The 17,213-nt window shown below is 37.1% G+C and overlaps 3 protein-coding genes across 3 annotated transcripts; 1 reads left to right on the top strand and 2 right to left on the bottom strand.

The window, feature by feature from the left end:
- Positions 1–300: 300 nt before the first annotated feature.
- Positions 301–2,190, bottom strand: LOC114730513 (3-ketoacyl-CoA synthase 2-like). The gene is made up of 2 exons (XM_028917596.1): positions 1,492–2,190; positions 301–1,065 (listed from the first exon to the last, which is right to left on the bottom strand). The coding sequence occupies exons 1-2, from the start codon at positions 2,188–2,190 to the stop codon at positions 301–303; spliced, it is 1,464 nt and encodes a 487-aa protein (XP_028773429.1).
- A 4,536-nt stretch (positions 2,191–6,726) lies between these two features.
- Positions 6,727–8,618, top strand: LOC114730538 (uncharacterized). The gene is made up of 2 exons (XM_028917622.1): positions 6,727–7,117; positions 7,825–8,618. The coding sequence occupies exons 1-2, from the start codon at positions 6,740–6,742 to the stop codon at positions 8,344–8,346; spliced, it is 900 nt and encodes a 299-aa protein (XP_028773455.1). The 5' UTR covers positions 6,727–6,739; the 3' UTR covers positions 8,347–8,618.
- A 1,344-nt stretch (positions 8,619–9,962) lies between these two features.
- LOC114730536 (carboxyl-terminal-processing peptidase 2, chloroplastic-like) lies at positions 9,963–16,184 on the bottom strand. The gene is made up of 13 exons (XM_028917620.1): positions 16,037–16,184; positions 15,427–15,760; positions 15,129–15,278; positions 14,140–14,222; positions 13,782–13,990; positions 13,073–13,141; positions 12,650–12,768; positions 12,272–12,347; positions 12,157–12,198; positions 11,374–11,482; positions 10,632–10,729; positions 10,453–10,546; positions 9,963–10,369 (listed from the first exon to the last, which is right to left on the bottom strand). The coding sequence occupies exons 1-13, from the start codon at positions 16,094–16,096 to the stop codon at positions 10,244–10,246; spliced, it is 1,569 nt and encodes a 522-aa protein (XP_028773453.1). The 5' UTR covers positions 16,097–16,184; the 3' UTR covers positions 9,963–10,243.
- Between the last annotated feature and the right edge of the window lie 1,029 nt (positions 16,185–17,213).

Raw genomic sequence — 17,213 nt, 5'->3', positions numbered from 1 at the left:
CTGAGAAGTACAACAGAGAGAGTTGACCTTAGATAGGCAAACTCCAGATCTAAACCCTAACATCACATTCATGGAGCTAAAATTTTGACACCAACCGTCTTAGATAGTCATAATAGTATTAACTACTTCAATAATATCATAATAATTCATTCCCACATCCATCACTATAACTGTCTACACCACCAGTCCGTCATTAATTTTCTTCCCTTTTCAGATTTGAATAATCTCAATCTTTCAAAGATAGACACATAACTGTATATATCGACGATCCGCATTATTGTTCGTTCTGGGTCTCTCTGATTAGGAGGTTACTTTAACAGGAAAGTGATGAATCTCATCCCTCCATGGGCTCTTGTTAGACGCAGGATCAATGGTTTTCAGAGCCACCCACACAGCAGTGTTGCACTTAAACCCAGATCCAAACGCCATTTGCCACACTCTGTCACCTTTCTTCACCCTCCCTTTAGCTTCACAATAAGCCAGTTCATACCACACAGAGCTCGAAGACGTGTTCCCAAACCTATACAACGCCATTCTCGAGGGCTCCATGTACCAATCATCCAGATTCAAACTCTTCTGCATTCTGTCCAACACTGCCCTCCCTCCCGTGTGAATACAGAAATGCTCAAAAGCCAGTCTAAAATCTGGCATATACCCTTCGATCTTGCTCTTCAACACCTTCCTCTGAATCAGATTAACCAGAAACTTGAGTTTTTCGGAGATGGGTAAGACGAGGGGTCCGAGGGCTGTGATGTGGACTTTGAGGGCGTCTCTGGCGACGTTCATGAGTTCTTTGGAAAGCGCGACGCCGACCTTATTTTCGTCGTCTTCTTGCTGCATGACGCAGTTGTAGCTGTTGTCGTCGGCGCCGACGTGGGTGCGGAGGGTGTGGACAAGGCGATACTTAGAACGGCGGGCGTCGGAGGGGTGGGAGGAGAGGAGGGCGGCGGAGCCACCCATGCGGAAGAGGCAGTTTACGAGGAGCATAGAGGGGTTGTTGCCCCAGTACATGCTTGATATTCCGTTCTCCGTGCTCAGTACCAACGCGTAAGAGTTTGGATGAGCCTGTTCATTACCAAACATCGCGTTAATCATATGTCAGTGTTATCCATGAATTATTACATAATATCCACCCCACCACCTCGTACGACAAAAATTGCTTGCAAAATAGCACCACCCTACAAGTACGTTATTCTTGCAGCTTTCTCTTTACTGTTTTTAGGACATATTTCTTGCTTGCATAAATATGTATGTTCCATTATACCAACAAAAAAAAATGTGTGTTCCATGCCGGTGCAAGATATTAACAAGAATATATATATATATATATATCTCGTGGCTAAATGAACATGTATATTTGAGGAGAATATTCACTGAAAGATCTATCTTAACATATATAACTGACGATGCCCTGCATAAAAAGAAATATACTTCAAATAATGAAAGCAGCCATGGCTAGCTAGCATTGAGAGAGAGAGTGAGTGAGTGAACCTTAAGGAGGTGATTGGCGAGGTCAGCAGCAAGAACACCAGCACTGCACCCCATGCCACTAAGATTGTAGCACAACACATTCCCTCTCAGCTTATAACGATTCACAACCATGTCAGCTAGAGATGGTGTGGGATTAAACAAACTACAGTTCACAACAAGAATATCGATGTCCCTCGCATCTACTCCTGTCTTCTCCAAAAGTTCATCGACTGCTCCGAAAAACACTGTCTCTGTCTCCTTCCTCGCCTCCACCAGAGCCAGATTTGGAGGAACCTCCAACAACGCCTCAGGGACATACGTGTTTGGTCCCAAACCAGACCTGTCCACTATCTTCCTCACGAGTTTCAAGCTCTCTTCCGACAAGAAACCCACACGTTCAGCCCTGTCCAGAAGCATCTCCTTGTTACAAAGACAAGTGAGTGCTGGTTTGAAGCATGCGAAGTCGACTAGGTATACTTGTGTGGGTCTGTTCATGAAGAAGTAGCGTGCTAGGAACAGTAAGGCTAAGCACGAAGGTAAGAGCAACAATGGAGGAAGGTTTGAGTGGGGAACATGAAGACAAGCCGGAGCTCCGGCCAGGAAGGCTACGCAGGAAGCAAACAAGATGTTCATTTTGTTGGAGAGTATGAAATAATATGCATGTTTCACGTACTTAAATCTAGAGGACGGTGATGGAGATGGGATTGATGGTGGTGCCATTTGTGAAGAAGTTAAACTCTAGCTAGCCAGGATAGAGAGAGAGAGAAAGAGAGGGAAACCCTAATGGTGAAGTGAAGACTAGGTTTTGCTCCGCCCAGGTATATATAGAGTTGAGAAGAAGATAAACATTTATTATACTGCCTCCGGTCCTTTTGAGTAATTTGAGTAAGAAAATTTGTTGGGTTAGTTATTTATAATAATTAAGTTTTATCTTTTTTAAAATATTCTTACTAATTATATATTGATTAAAACTATCAATTAATTAAATAATTAATATGTACTATTTTAAAAAAAATAGATCAATATAAGAGACAAAATGGATTGAAGTTTTATATTTAGAACCAAATTGAAAAAGTTAAATCAGCTCTTATATTAAGAATGAGAGGTGGTACTTAAAATATTATACTACCTTCGGTCCTTAATATAAGACCCCGTTTGAATTTTAGTTTTGTCCTAATTATAAGACTCCAATCCATTTTGTCTCTCATATTTATGTATTTTTTCCAAGATAGTCCTTCTAATAATGATAGTTCTAGCCAATATACTTAATTAGCAATGATATTTTAGGAATGACAACACTTATTCATTATAAATAACTGATTTAACTTACTTCTTTAATCTCTTCAAATTAGTCAATTAGGTCTTATAATTAGGACTGGAGGTAATATTTTGGGGTATAATTGGCGTTTCTTTGTCGGCAATTCATGTGTGTGTATGTACAAATTATATAGCATGTATTGATTAAATCATACTAAAAGGGGCAACATGATTTAATCACGGAAACATAATAAGAGAGTTTGTGTTCATTTTTGGAGCCAAGTGGGTAGAGGGGTTGATAAACAGAATTAATAGAGGCTATAACTATTAGCGATTGACAGCGGCAGGGACAAATAGCACTGCCACTGTGTGCCCTTTAACCTGTTTCATCTTTTTTGAACCGTATCGTGAAATTTTATCGACATATGGATTAGGGTTTAATTTTACTACCTAATTGATTTAGTGTAAATTTTATTGATTTTTATGATGCATGGTTGATTAATTGATTTAGTGTAAGTTTTATTGATTTTTATGGTGCATGGTTGATTTAACAATCAATATTCATTTCTATTAACACCATCCATCACCTCGCTCTGACACACAACATTGATTCGAATTTATTAGTGGGCAACTTTCAACGACATATATTAATATTACTCAGCGGATCGGACCAGGATCAATGTTCTCCTGCATTTCTGTTTCAGTGTAATGTTTTCAGAGATGCAACATTGCTTTTGTCAGAACAAAAATTGAAAAACAACTATGTAGAACATACATACATGGATAATTTTCATCCGTAGTTAAAGTGGGAAATTAAACATTTATTTTCGCTTAGAACTGGAATGAGTGAATAAACAATATTATAAATTATGCCCTTAAACTTGCATTAAAGTAAAAAAAAACGTTAAATATAACAACGTAGTCAAATTATTATAGTAGGAAAAAATATGAATACAGGTATTGATTATATAATAAATGAAAGATCACAAAAGGTGTTGAGGTGTGGCAGCGAGAGATAAGGGTAAATTATAGAGAAGTAGGTAAATAAATTTAATGGGATTACAACAACTCTATTTATTGGGTAGTAAAACGGATATAATATAATAGCTCTTTGTTATTTGGCATAAGCTGGAGATGTAATCTTCTGACAACACACCATGTGAGGATTGGATCCCAAGAAATGAGGAGCTGCTTTTGGAGTAAATGCGGATGCATCGGTGGTAAAAATTACGTATCATATCAATGATATCTCATGTTTCCCACTTTCTCTATAGGGCACAATAAATCCTATCTTAATTCTATTATTTCAATTTTTTGGAAATCAGGTTAAGTTGTCTCCAAGTTAACTATACCAAAAATGAAAGCGTGAGTAATATATATTGGCCAAAGGGTTTCGCCTCTGCAATTCTTTTTATTTTTCTCTGCATCTTGCACTGATACTCGACATATTTGGCAAAAATTAATAAAAAAGTTTCAACTTAAATATCTTTAATTTATGGGAATAGATTATATGGAATGTAAAGAATGAAGCAGGGAACTCCAGTACGGTGAGAACACCTGGGCTTATATTCAGATGAAGACTCTCCCAAATGTGACATTGCTTTTATCAGTACACAAAGAGTTACACACTAATGACCCCAAGAGACTGTCTATTGGCAAGAATGAAGACAAAGGGATCTCTCCAGTGAGAAGGGTTCCTTCTTAGTCTGAACATGCATTAGATTTGATGTTGACGTATCCATCTGCGACCTGTATGTAGTGGTTTTATTTGAGATGATCGACCTTAGCCTTGTCACAAAGAATATTATCATTTTCTATTATGTTTTCACAAAACTAATAGAAGTGCAGAAAATTACCTTACTGATATTTCTTCAGTTTTAAATATAAAACCTATTTTATAATATAATTTATACTATATAAAATAAGCCTTACACGTCACCTCCCGATCTGCATGAATTTCTTTCATGGCAATGTGCTAAAAAATTCGTATTGTTTTTAATCAAGTTAACATATCATCAAATAATTTTATTGTTACATAGAATGGGTAGGTGTATTTTTTAAAAAAATTTAAGGGGAAAAAGAAAGAGTGGGGGAGAAGGGGATGGAGGCAACATGGGGGCTTCTTTGAATAAGAAAGGGACGGATCTTCTAATCTTCTGATGATCTGAGCCATATGTCGCAGAAGCCAGTACAGATGCATGAGCGTATGGGATTGGATTCAATGATTTCTTCAAGTTACACCTCAATTCTTCCAAATCATTAATTATCATATTTATCTGGCTCCATTCTTCAAGTCTTACACGCAACTGGCATCTCTGTTTAGATCCCCATACCTCGCCACGCCCACTTAATTATGCTCCCCTTTTCAAATATCACGACTCACTACATATTCATTTTGTATATATGCACATATGACTCCGTCTAGATGCATGTATGCATATAGTGAAGAGCAGCCATAGGTAATTAGACATATAGAAATCTTAAGAGAATGTTATCCAATCAAAGCTTATCCTATATAGCTGTCATTTGTGCGAAATAATAGGATAACGTCAGATTAGACGGCTTGGAGTATAGCATACAGCATATATGGACAAATATAGCACAAGATAAACGTTATTACCGTTCAGAGCTTGTTTATTTTGAGCACCGTCCCTATTCCTCACCCACGCCTCTTGCCTCTCTTCTTTCTTCCCTGTATGTATCCTCTCTCTCAAATCAATCTCACACCGCCCTTGATCATTTCAACAGTGGTGTCGTCCTTTAATTAGACTAGATAGCTCCTTATTCAAGTCGTGTGTGTGCGCGCGTGATGTGGGCCTTAGCTATAGGGATAGTAGTTAGATATAATTAACGAGGAGCTGATCTTTAGCTGCCACTATTATATATTGCGAAATGATCATTAATACTCAAACGTGAGAGCTGTTTAGAAAGACTAGCCACTCTCAATTTGTTTGCCCGTGTTTATTAATTCGTACACAACCAAGGCCGTAAAAAATTGACCTGTTCTTGGCAACCTCGACGACAGAGAGAGTTTGTTGGACAGAGAATTAAATTAAGTCAGGTCATAATACAAACTATCCCCATATCAGAACCCTAATGTATATGGTAATTAAGTGGATGAACAAGTCAATTGAAGTAAGCATTTGCTTCTTTAAAGCACAATCAAACATGACTATCCAATCTCGATGGCATGAAGAGATTTCTGATCATGGAGCTAATGAACGAATCATTTCTCAGTAAGTGTGATGACTTCAATAATGGGGTTCACAATACGCACTAACTTGCCCCAACACTACTGCGCTAGTTTCATCCTACAAATATTAAAGCCTTTATGCTGATGCTGTTATAATTTATTTTTACAAGGGGGAAGTCGTGAGTTTAATTCCACGTGTCAATTTAAACTCTCAGTGCCTGCTCTTCTGGTCAAAATAAAGTAAGGCCCTTTGAGAATAATTAGGATTTCGCCAACTGTATTAACTTGATGACATAACTATTTTGATGAAACCCTCTTTGATACTCTTTCTTTTTTTTCTTTTGGCTTGGTCTCAATAGTCAAACTCTGAACCTTTAAATAACCAGAGAATTACAATAAAATTTTAAGAAAAATAATAATAATTAGTAAATTCTAATAATAAGTAAACAGTTGTCATTTCACGTACTAAAACTTGTCATTGCAAGGGACTTTTAATGATGATGTTCATTCTTTCTGGATTTTATGGTAAGTTTTCCTAAATTAAATTAAATTAAATTAAATTAAATCCTCATGAACTTAACATGAAGACTAAATTAGATGCTTAAATTTAAGAAATAAATTTTATAATTAATAATTTATAAATACTATAATTGATTAGAATTTTAATATTTTAATATGGGTATTACAAAAAAAAAACGTGATATAATGAAAGTTTACAACAACGGACAAAAAATTCTGGGATATAAAAGAATATAAATAAAATACGATGGAAGAATTGAAATCGATGAGTCATGGAGAAAGATAATGAGTACGTGGCAAATGGAAGCCCATCACTGTTCGCACCTCTTCTCTGTTGTTCCTCGACCTCGACCTCGACCTCGACTTCAGCCCTGTTCATGGCGATTCCTTCTGTCCCCAGCCCCTTCACCTCCCCACTTCTACAACCCTAAATCATTATTTCTCACTCGTATCTACTTCTCCACTAAGTACCCTCGTTGGGATTCCAATGCTGAAGCCGTCCGAGACCGGAAATTCAACTTCAATTTCCGAGGCAAAGGTGCGGACGAGGACGAGGACGACGACGAAGAAGAATATGAGAAGAAGAGACGGTGGTGGTGGTCCGATGAGCCCCCGGAATTTGAGGAAGAGACAAGCTGGACCTGGGAAGATGCCATTGACAGCGTATGGATTTTCAAGGTGAATCAATTTTACTTCGGTTATTGAGCTGACTTTATGTTTGCTTGTCTTTTTACTGGGGTTTTAGTTAATTTTGGTATTTTCACGATGCCCGGAATTGCGAATCTCAGAATAATGTGCCAGTTTATCCTGAAGAATATAACAGCCTCTTGATTGCATGCTAATCGACAGTCTGTCCTAATAAAGAAGAAATGATTTGTCATTTCAACAAGAGATTTCCTGCTTCAGCCATCACCATTAGTTTACAAAGGCGTAATTTTGATTCAATATCTGGACTTTTGATTAGCACATTCCGCAAGATAACAGTGCCGTGAGGGATGAAAGAGAGATAGAGAGGCATGAAGGCACGGTGGCGTCAAATGTTTCAATTAACTATTTTTAACTAGAATTATAAATCATAACAAATCTCTCATGACTCTAAAACAGCTGGTAACTGGTTATTTTCCCCTTACTTTTTAGTTCTCTTTACCACAAACAAGCGTCTTGTTTTCTTCTAAGGCAGTATATGGGTGATGCGGCTTGCATTTTACATTGCTTTTTCTTCCATTTATATCTAATAATTTTTTGCTTAACTTTATATCTGATGTTCTCAAGGCTCTTTTAAGGCTAGTCAAGACTTCCATCGTCCTATATGCGTCTAATTAGTAGCTAATCGACTTTTCAATATGGTACATGTGTTCCAATATATAGCATTTTCATCAGTGCAGGTTTTCAAATCCTATGGTTGGACATTTCCAATCATCATCCTTTCTTGGTTGGTGGCTACTGGCCCAAAAGCTTTCCTCATGGCATTGGCACTCCCCCTTGGTCAGTCAGCACTTGCACTGGCATTTGAGAAATTGTGGGGAAGGGACAAAAGCAAACCAAAACGCAAGTCCCGGATGAGGAGGAAGCCAACCGCCAGGACTGTAAGGGGCACCAAAGTACAGGAAGAACCAGAGCCAGAGGAAACCCAGAGAAGAAGAAAGGGAAAGACAAGCTACCAATCATGGGTGGATAATGGTTCGGTTGGTAAGGATGAGCAGAGTGCACCTAGTTTTGGTGGATGGGATGATTTGGATAGAACTGGCCCGACAACGAGGTCATCTCGAGGGGGAAACGGATCTGAAAGGTTGACTGAGGAGAAGGGCAAGTTGAGCAGGGCAGTGAGGAAAAGTGACAGGCCTCTGCTAGTGAGATTGCTGATTGCTCTTTTTCCTTTTCTGGGCTCATGGACTAAAATGCTGTAGTAGTCACCCCTCACCATCATCTGTGTGGGCGTGAAATTATTTTAATTGGATCTTGCTTGGATGAAGAGAATTCAAGTAACTATTTTCCACTTTAATACGTGTCAAGTTCTGGTTGAATCAGATAACTATACTATATTTTCATTCTTGAAGTGTCATAATTTTTAGCAGAAGGTTCCTCTGTTGAGTGAGTACATGGGGAAACCAGACACATTTTGTCGAGGTATAAATTCTTGATGATAATAACACTATAACAGGTCAAATTTCTATCTGCTTGACAACTCCATTGAGGAGTTGGGCTTTTATGCTGTTTTTGTCATCCTACCACCAATAGATAGGTAAACAATGTTCAATGCTTCTCTGCTCTCTGCACATTTGTTAAGTCCCCCACGTGGGACTTGATGCCCCGGCTAGCAAAGCAGCCGGAAGAGATTCATGTTTTGTTTTATATATGAACACACCTTTTTAAGCTTATCCTCAAACAAAAAAAAAACGACGTTCAATACTGAGAGTAGAAGTTTAACAGTGTTTGATTCAATGGATCTTTTTACCCCTCCATTTTGTTTAACCATAACCAAGCAAGTTGCCTCTTTTTTTCCAATTTAATAAGGGAAGGAAATCCTTCCAACCAAACTTACTTTAAATCTACTGGTTCTGTTTGGTACGAAACATTAAAAATAAGAGATAAAAATTAGGATTATAATTGAAAAAAAAATCATTAAAAAAGTCTCAAATATAAGTAATTATTTGTTATATAAGATTAGACAAACCCATAATAATATGATTGGAAAATATCACTTCTCTCCATAATATTCCTTAATTCCACATATATAGATTTGTCTAATCCTATTTAATAAATAATATCTCATACTAAATACTATTTTCTTAATCTCAATCATAATCTCTGTCACTTATTTTTAATACTTCGTACCGTAGTTCACTGGGTGGATGTGAAATAACAAGACGTTAAAATCATCTGAATAAAGAATTTAGTCTTGGATAAAAGCCTAGACCCGAAAAAAAGAAAAAAGGGTGTCGGATAAAAGCCAACGGAGCTTACTAATGTGATAGTGATAAAGGGAATGTCGCGAAGCTTATTTTTTTTCACCAGGTTTGTGAACCAATTCGTCGGCTCCTTCGAGGAATTCAGAGAGGCAAAGCGTCGATTTGGCTAAATTAGTAGGAATGATATAATGTCAGTTTGTTGAATTGATTAACGGATTAGACGTCGTTGAAGATTCAAAAGCGATCGATCGATCGATCAAATGAAACAGTTGCGAAGACGGTTTGCTCTTCATGCACTCATGAATGAACACCTCCGAAGTCCAAAGAATGCCTAAATCATCAAAGCTAAGTAATTATTAATTCTCTGAAGAAAGAAGAATTATTTCGTTATCTTTGCGAAGCTCCGATAAGCAATCCCAGTTTCTCACATTTAATTTCGTATTTAATTTTCAATTCCTACTTGTGAAAGGCATTGACTAATGCCTAACCAATTCAGTCTGACCGTCCAGTCAAAGAACGCATCGAGTTTGATTCCCTCGAGCTTTAATTGTCGCGATTAGAATTGATGCGCTTTCATCATCGTCACCATAATTTCTAATATATTTACTGGAAAGTTTCACTCAAAGGAAAAATCAATGATTTAGAATTATGTTTCGAAAGATATTCGCATAACATGGCTTCTGTTTAATGTGACATTTTGACGTTTCAGATCATGGAAATGTTTAGGCTTTGCACCAAACTCAAGCAAAGGAAAAATCAATAATAAAGGAATCAGCGACACTCACAAGTGTTTCTTCAATTGGAGACATGTGATCATCAATAGCCAGCAAAACTCATTACTTGTCAAAAGAATTGCCCTCTTTCTCAGAAATGTTGGTATGAAAAAAGCCAGTCGTCATCTTGCAAATAGCTGGACTCTATTGACATGACAAGAAGAAGTGGGATCCTGGAGGCAGCTGCAAAAGCTATCCTCATCCTTAGGAAAGGATGCTGGTAAAGGGTGGTCAGGTATGACACCGACCTATACACAAGTCCAAGAGGTTAAGTGAGAGGAAGAAGTTCAGAAGGGAGATATGGCGATTGAAGAGTCAGCGAAGTTCAGACCTTGTCGATATCAGTGTGATCAGGTGTCTCATAACGAGCAACAGTAACAACCAATCCGGAACCATCAGAGAGCTCGAACACTGACTGAATCTTCCTGCAGATAAGATGAGCACTTCATGCGAGTGAAAGGGAAATTTTAGTTCGGTTTGTTTAATATAAACGCGAACAAAGTTAACTACCCTTTTCCAAATGTGGGTTCTCCAAATAGGATGGCCCGTTTATTATCTTTCAATGCACCAGCTAATATTTCACTTGCACTAGCTGTTCCCTTATTCACCTGAGATTGGCTCAAGAAAATAACGGAGAAGTTAAATAACATATAATACTTGTATCAAATATTATCCTCAAATGGACTAGTGTGCAAAACCGAGTAGAAATTGGAAGTCTGATTATAATGCAAGTAGATGGCCCAGACAACCCTCACACCACGTCCCCTTTCTTCGTGATACAAAAGGGCACAAGGACTTGGGCACAGAGAGAAAGAGAGGGACGATATAGAACAGAACTGATTAATCCATGTGCATTGCGGTATCAGGACCCGTGATACTTTAGTTTAGGGGGGTACTCGAGCTAAGGCTATTGGATTTCATTTCAATATCAAAGCAAAAAAGAAAACATCAATCAAAAGAAACACACAAGCAATTTACAGATGAAAAAAATTACCCTGGTCATCTCCACCAAACCCTATGAGGGTTTACTTTCTCTCTTCCACTCCTGAAACCCACAAGTTCTTTCACATATCTATCATGCCCCATAGCCTATCTAACCTATACGACTATTTACAACTCAAATTTTTACGCAACAACAGCTTGCCCATCAACAAAACCCAAATAGAAAACTGCAATACCTAATGAAATTAGAATTGAGCTAAACTCCAACGGTAGATGAAAACAGTGCAACTAGGGAAAAGAAAAGATATACCAATACAGCTAGAGGTTCTGACGTTGCTATTGCATTGCTTCCATCTGTATCGAGTATATCTCGAACACCACGACTGTCGCAAATATATACAATCACACCTTTGTCCAACCTGATTGGAAATATCTCTTAGAATTCAAGATGACATTAACATAATATTCTCTTCATAAAGAACCCCATTAGGTTCTCAAATATTGAAAGAATCTGACATCCAAGATCAGCATTAATATGGTTACAGGACAGTTATTATCCTTCATAGAACTCGTTCCACAACTTCTTAAAAGCGGCATTGCTCGAGTGGATTGTAAGTAGATACAAGAACATGTAAAAGTTTGTAATAATCATTTTAGTACAAGCATCTGCTATTCCTGGGTGTTGGGTGCCTATTTAATTTAAGGTAAGCAACAGAAATGTGATTGTCGTATAGGTATTGCTTGGAGATGCAGGGAATTTCCAGAAAAACAAGCCTGAAAATAGAACACCCTTTATTATTATCACAAAACAGTCTTTCGATTATTTCCATTTATAGAAACATGAAGTACATGCTTCAATATGTTTTTAACCCATTTTTTCATTTTCTTTTTTGATATTTAAAAAAATTCTATTGCACAATCTAAAGTGCAACCCATGATCTTTCACCTGTACCCTTTCTATTCAAAAAATAAAGAAAGAAATGGCGGCAAAAGATAAGAACACTGGGGTGCTGCCCTTACCACATGCACAGGAAATAATTGTGTTGTGCAATATAAGATGCCAGTTTGCCACTGGTTGATAAGCATATCTTACCAAATTTTGGCAATCTCGATTCCTTCTGGGAAGAGACCACCGCTGCAACAAATATATGCTTCAGAAAGACAGCCTGCCAGTAGGCAAAAGCATATAGGAGAAAATGCTAAATCACCTATTATCTCTAAGGTCCAAAACAAACGCATTAACATTATCACTCCGCAATGTATTGATTGCTTCCTTGACGGCATCTGCAAGAGAGAGAGATTTAAATTACAAAAACAAGAATGCAGTAGCTAGAAAAACTTAATACTTTCAACTACCTACATCACATTTCATGTAATATATATACATACACATTTCTTCATTCTTCACATCGTAACCCAAAAAAAATTCAAATGTCCCTTAATCACATATGGAAGAACTGGAGATCCAATTCAGTTTTGATGCATTATATCTTTATAATGTAAGTGCTTGATGGGCGATTTACTCATTTTTTGTGATGTCAGCACAAACCAACAAAACAGAAAGTGGCAGAAAATTTACTACTTACTGGATGCCTTTTGGTTGAAAGCTGTTAGTTTGATATAACCAATCAACGGGGAATCATTTCCTGAAGCAGGCAGCTTGCATAATCTTGACTTCACTGGATTCAGTAAAACTTTCTCTCGCCTGGAAGGTAGAAAATCATACTTAAGAGATTTCTAAAAGAGAAGGATAAAGATAACAAGCCAAAAATCTAATGATGATGACAAAGACCATTGCGACAAAATAATTTAAGTGGGAAACATACCACACTTACGATTAGTAGGTTAGCTGAACCTAGTGATGCATTATAATACTAAGTTTTTTCAATTATCCTCATTAAAAAAAAAAAAAAGAAAGTATCCCTGAACCTTAAGCATATATCCAATTTGCAAGAAAACAGAAGTATAATTCACCAAATTAAAAAGACAAGTAAATAAAAGTTACTTACATCAATGATAGGTGTTTTACTTCCTGACCACTCCGAAGGGTCAAGGCTACAGAGCTTCCTTCAGGTCCCCTGTAATTTCCTTTAGTAGGTCAGGCAACACAAGATCATAGTCAAGGCAAATATTGATCTTGTCAAGAAGATCTGTGCTTTAAAATGTATGTTCACCTGCGTAATGATGTCGTGTTCAAAACTATGAAGGGCCAGAATTTTAGAAATTTCTTGGAAATTAAATTATAGTGAAACAACCAGATAGTATTCTCTAGATAACTGCTGATGCATAAGTTTACACTTCAAGCTAGACCCAACAATCCGCAATCATACTGAAGTACCAAAGGCAACAGATTCCATTTATGATTAGCTCATACAGCATTAACGAGATAAAGGTATGGCAAAAATCTTCCCCGTCTGTCTCAAGAAATGCTTCTGACAAAGCTAACTTTCATCAGTTTTACATTAGCAAAGTCAATCAGAAATCGAATCAGTATTTTTTAAATATATCTTTGGGCTATTAAACCTCATCAATGCTTGTACCAACATAGTATGGTGCTCCTCACTTGCTGGAGGACATTTAAGATGTAAAGTAAATCATATTCACAGATCTTTTCCACCAGATTAGCATTTTTTTCTTTCGTTGCTTTTGGATTCTCCATGTTCCTGGATGAGGATAGTGATTTAATAGTAAAAATTGCATATAGGAGAGGAAACCTACTGTAGTCGTTCTGCTGCGTCATATAACCCCATGCTTTCTGTACTCGTATCATCAATTGCTAGAATAACATCTCCTGACAAAACACCAGCTCTATATGCAGGACCCCCTGGAGAAGCTGAAATGACGACGAGTCCAGGAGGTGGCCCATCACCTTTTGTAGGGTAGCCTATAGACAGCCCCACACCTGTAAGAGATCCTTGAGTTCCAGACTGCCTTCAACAAAACATTATTTTTTGAGATTAATATATAGTGATGTATGTATTCAGCCTGATTAAGCAATGGTAATATCCGCATCTACAGTTAGGACCGTATGCTAGATAAATAAAAGGAAAAGTCAATTTAAGAAGCATCCCCATACCCGCAAACTTTTGAATTTGTCAGGCTCCAGAAACCTAGTGAAAGGATCATCTAGTGTGGCAAGCATCTTCTTTATTGCCGTATCTGAGTAAAAATACACCATTAGAAGTGTAGAAGATAAATTCATGTGATGATCGACTCATCTTCAGGTATCTCAAAATCAACTATATAATTATCATCAAACAATTTGCATAATGTGGCTATCACCAATGAAACGGTCAGAAGAAGGAAAATAAGATAGGAGTACTGCCAATAATTGCTTGATCAGTCTAGACAAAATAACATGATGAATGGGGGCCATGTCCTCCAACAGTCGCATTACATTAGCCAATATCTAATTCAGTTTGAAATTACATGCATAAAATTATAAACGTAAGCTTCTTTGTGCTGATTGGAAACTTCAGTCCTTTGGGTTTATCCTCTCAAATTTCTAGACAATCATGGCATAGAGTATACATAATTCTTTCCTAACCATCTGTTATATACCAGAATAATAAAAGGACCGACAACATGCTTTAATGAAAGAGGATCCACTCATATTCCCAATTTAGGATGTGAACAAGATTCTGATAAACACAATGCTAAGTAAACCTGACAAATTCAAAGCATCGATGAGAGGCTTAAACAGACTCAGGTTCGCGACAAAATCAAATCCTTAAGTTTTTCTAACATTCAAGCATCAGTATTTGACAAAACACTACTTTTCACTAATTCCTCCCTTGAGTTTCTTTATCTCTTCTAATTACTCCTATCAAGTAACACGTGTGTAGGGTTAGCCATAGCCACCGACATCACATCTTCATAACAAATGGTTGTGGAGCAAGTGAAGATCAAATAATTAACTTCACGCAGTAGGTGCATTGCCGTAGTGGCAAGGCAGTCCCCTTGCATAAGGGAGGTGGAGGGTTCTATCCCCCAAAAAGGGCCAGTTTGGCCTTCTTTTCAACTTAAAAAAAAAAAATAATTAACTTCAAAAAATAGAATCCATACATGTCTCTTCCCGAGTGTTCATGGGTTCAGTGCGCAGTGCATTTTCTCTGTACCTAAACCAATTTTGTCCATTAAAGCTTTTGTCAATATAAGCTCGGTCAATTGTTCTCCACGCTTCCAAAAAGAGGAGATTCTCTTCAGTTAAGGCCCCTTGAGAAGAAATGACACCAGGAAAAAAAATGAAGCATCATTGAGATGTCACATATGACAAAAGTTAAAATATAAATATAAAAAGTCCAAGACAACTTGTAATGCTGCTCTCCATTGAAGGTCCAGTACAGGGACAAATCATACTCACCGGATGAATTGCTGAAGGCAAGAGAAACCGACATGACCAACATTACTCCGACAGCCAACCGCACAAAAACAAGTGAGGCTTGCTGTCCGAAGTCCACTGAATAATGCGTCATTCTTTTAAGACTGGAATTTTTCCTCCATTTAGGAAACCAGCCAGAAGTTATAGGAAACAAACAACACTGAGCAGAACAACTTTTGCTGAAGCGGGGTAGCAACCGAAGTGAAACTTCAGTTTTAGAGCCATTATTTCTGAAGATTGGATTTCTTTTGCCACTATACGTTAAGGAAAATGGGGTTGGCATCACCCCAACAAATAAAGGTTCGCCCTTTGACACCTGCAAAGAGTCGAATTGACCAGGGAAAAAAACTTAGTCAGGTGTTCATAACTTCATTTGTGTTCTTCATTGACCTATTACAGATTTTGCCCCGCACCGCACATATGCAAAAGGATAACATTCAATCATCGATTTTGCCTTTTTTTCGTCATGCTTTCTCCAAAACCAAACAGAAAGAAGGGACGAAGTATGGAATTGGAGAAAGTGGACCAATGTGTAAAGAATAAAAAAGGGATGTAAACGAAAACAGGAGCTTTAGGAGAAAAGACAGAGAACCTGAGGTATGGAGAAGTTTGGGGCCATGGAAGCATTGATGGAGATGCCAACGACCTCCATGGAAAAAGGGAAAGCCCGATGCTCTTCAGTTTTGGTTTCTCCTTACACGACTATACCTTATCGTTGCGCTTTCTTTGGAAGCGTTGCACTAATCGTACGTGTCTAATCCTTGCTTGTGGTTGGGTCTTGACGGGAGCTTGAAGAAGAAAAACAAGATACTCCCGCCGTCCTTAAAAGTAATATATTTAACTAATTTAATTAGATTAAAAAAGTTAAGTAAGTTAGTTAATTATAAGAAATGTGACACATTTTTCTTAAAATACCATAATTATCTTTTTTAATACTACGTTTTTCTCTTCTACTTGATTATAGTTGAAAGAGTATCTATAAGAGTAATTTAAAAAAAATTGATAAATATAACAAATGGATCTTATATTTAGAATAAAACCAACTCAAAAATTGGGTCATATATTAAGAAATGAAGGAGTAATAAATACCCCTCTATTTAAAAAAAATAAAGACAGGCTTTTTCAACTGTTTACCGTATTTATAAAAGAGGAAGTAGTTTTTTAACCCTCTGACCTTTTTTAATAACACATGGTTTAGAATTTTATGATATTTTAAAAAATAATCATACTTAATGAGTTTTCCACATCTTTTAATGGAAAATCTCTTCAAAGATAGTTCTAGGGAAAATTCCAGAAAAGGTCCTCAAATATATGAAATCCCAGATTGGGTCCTGGAATTTCTAAAATGACAGAAAGGGTCAGTGACCCAATCTGTCATTTGTGAAATTAAGACCAATTGATAATTTTACCCCTGACTAAGTGAGTAGTTATTCTTTACACAAATCTAGGTAACGCTTACACTGTTCTAGTGATTACAAGATTAGTTGTAGTTAATAATTACAAGATTAGTTATAGTTAATAATAAGGTGCCTGATTATGAAAAAGTGAGTAGTTATTCTTTACACGAATCTAGGTAATACTTACATTGTTCTAGTGATTACAAAATTAGTTGTAGTTAATAACAAGACACCTGAATATGAAAAATCGAGTAGTTATTCGCTACATGAATCTAGGTAATACTTAAACCCTTATAGTGATTCCTTAAATCATTGTAGTGAATGAATACAAATGAGGGCAAAATTGTCAATTCCTCTTGATTTGCCAAATGA

Source organism: Neltuma alba, unplaced genomic scaffold, assembly GCF_004799145.2.
Source record: "Neltuma alba isolate B1F8T4 unplaced genomic scaffold, ASM479914v2 tig00012743_pilon, whole genome shotgun sequence".
Classification (NCBI taxonomy): domain Eukaryota; kingdom Viridiplantae; phylum Streptophyta; class Magnoliopsida; order Fabales; family Fabaceae; genus Neltuma; species Neltuma alba.
This window is presented reverse-complemented; position numbering and strand designations above follow the sequence as displayed.

Bases quoted from the DNA above. Each gene is read 5' to 3' on its own strand.
- LOC114730513 (XM_028917596.1), bottom strand. From the start codon at position 2,190: ATGGCACCACCATCAATCCCATCTCCATCACCGTCCTCTAGATTTAAG. The intron at 1,066-1,491 runs GTTCACTCACTC...GGTAATGAACAG, and splicing joins TCGCCAATCACCTCCTTAAG to GCTCATCCAAACTCTTACGC.
- LOC114730538 (XM_028917622.1), top strand. From the start codon at position 6,740: ATGGAAGCCCATCACTGTTCGCACCTCTTCTCTGTTGTTCCTCGACCT. The intron at 7,118-7,824 runs GTGAATCAATTT...TCATCAGTGCAG, and splicing joins ACAGCGTATGGATTTTCAAG to GTTTTCAAATCCTATGGTTG.
- LOC114730536 (XM_028917620.1), bottom strand. From the start codon at position 16,096: ATGGAGGTCGTTGGCATCTCCATCAATGCTTCCATGGCCCCAAACTTC. The intron at 15,279-15,426 runs GTGAGTATGATT...TTTCTTCTCAAG, and splicing joins TGCCTTCAGCAATTCATCCG to GGGCCTTAACTGAAGAGAAT. The intron at 12,348-12,649 runs GTAAGTAGTAAA...TCTCTCTTGCAG, and splicing joins TTTCAACCAAAAGGCATCCA to ATGCCGTCAAGGAAGCAATC.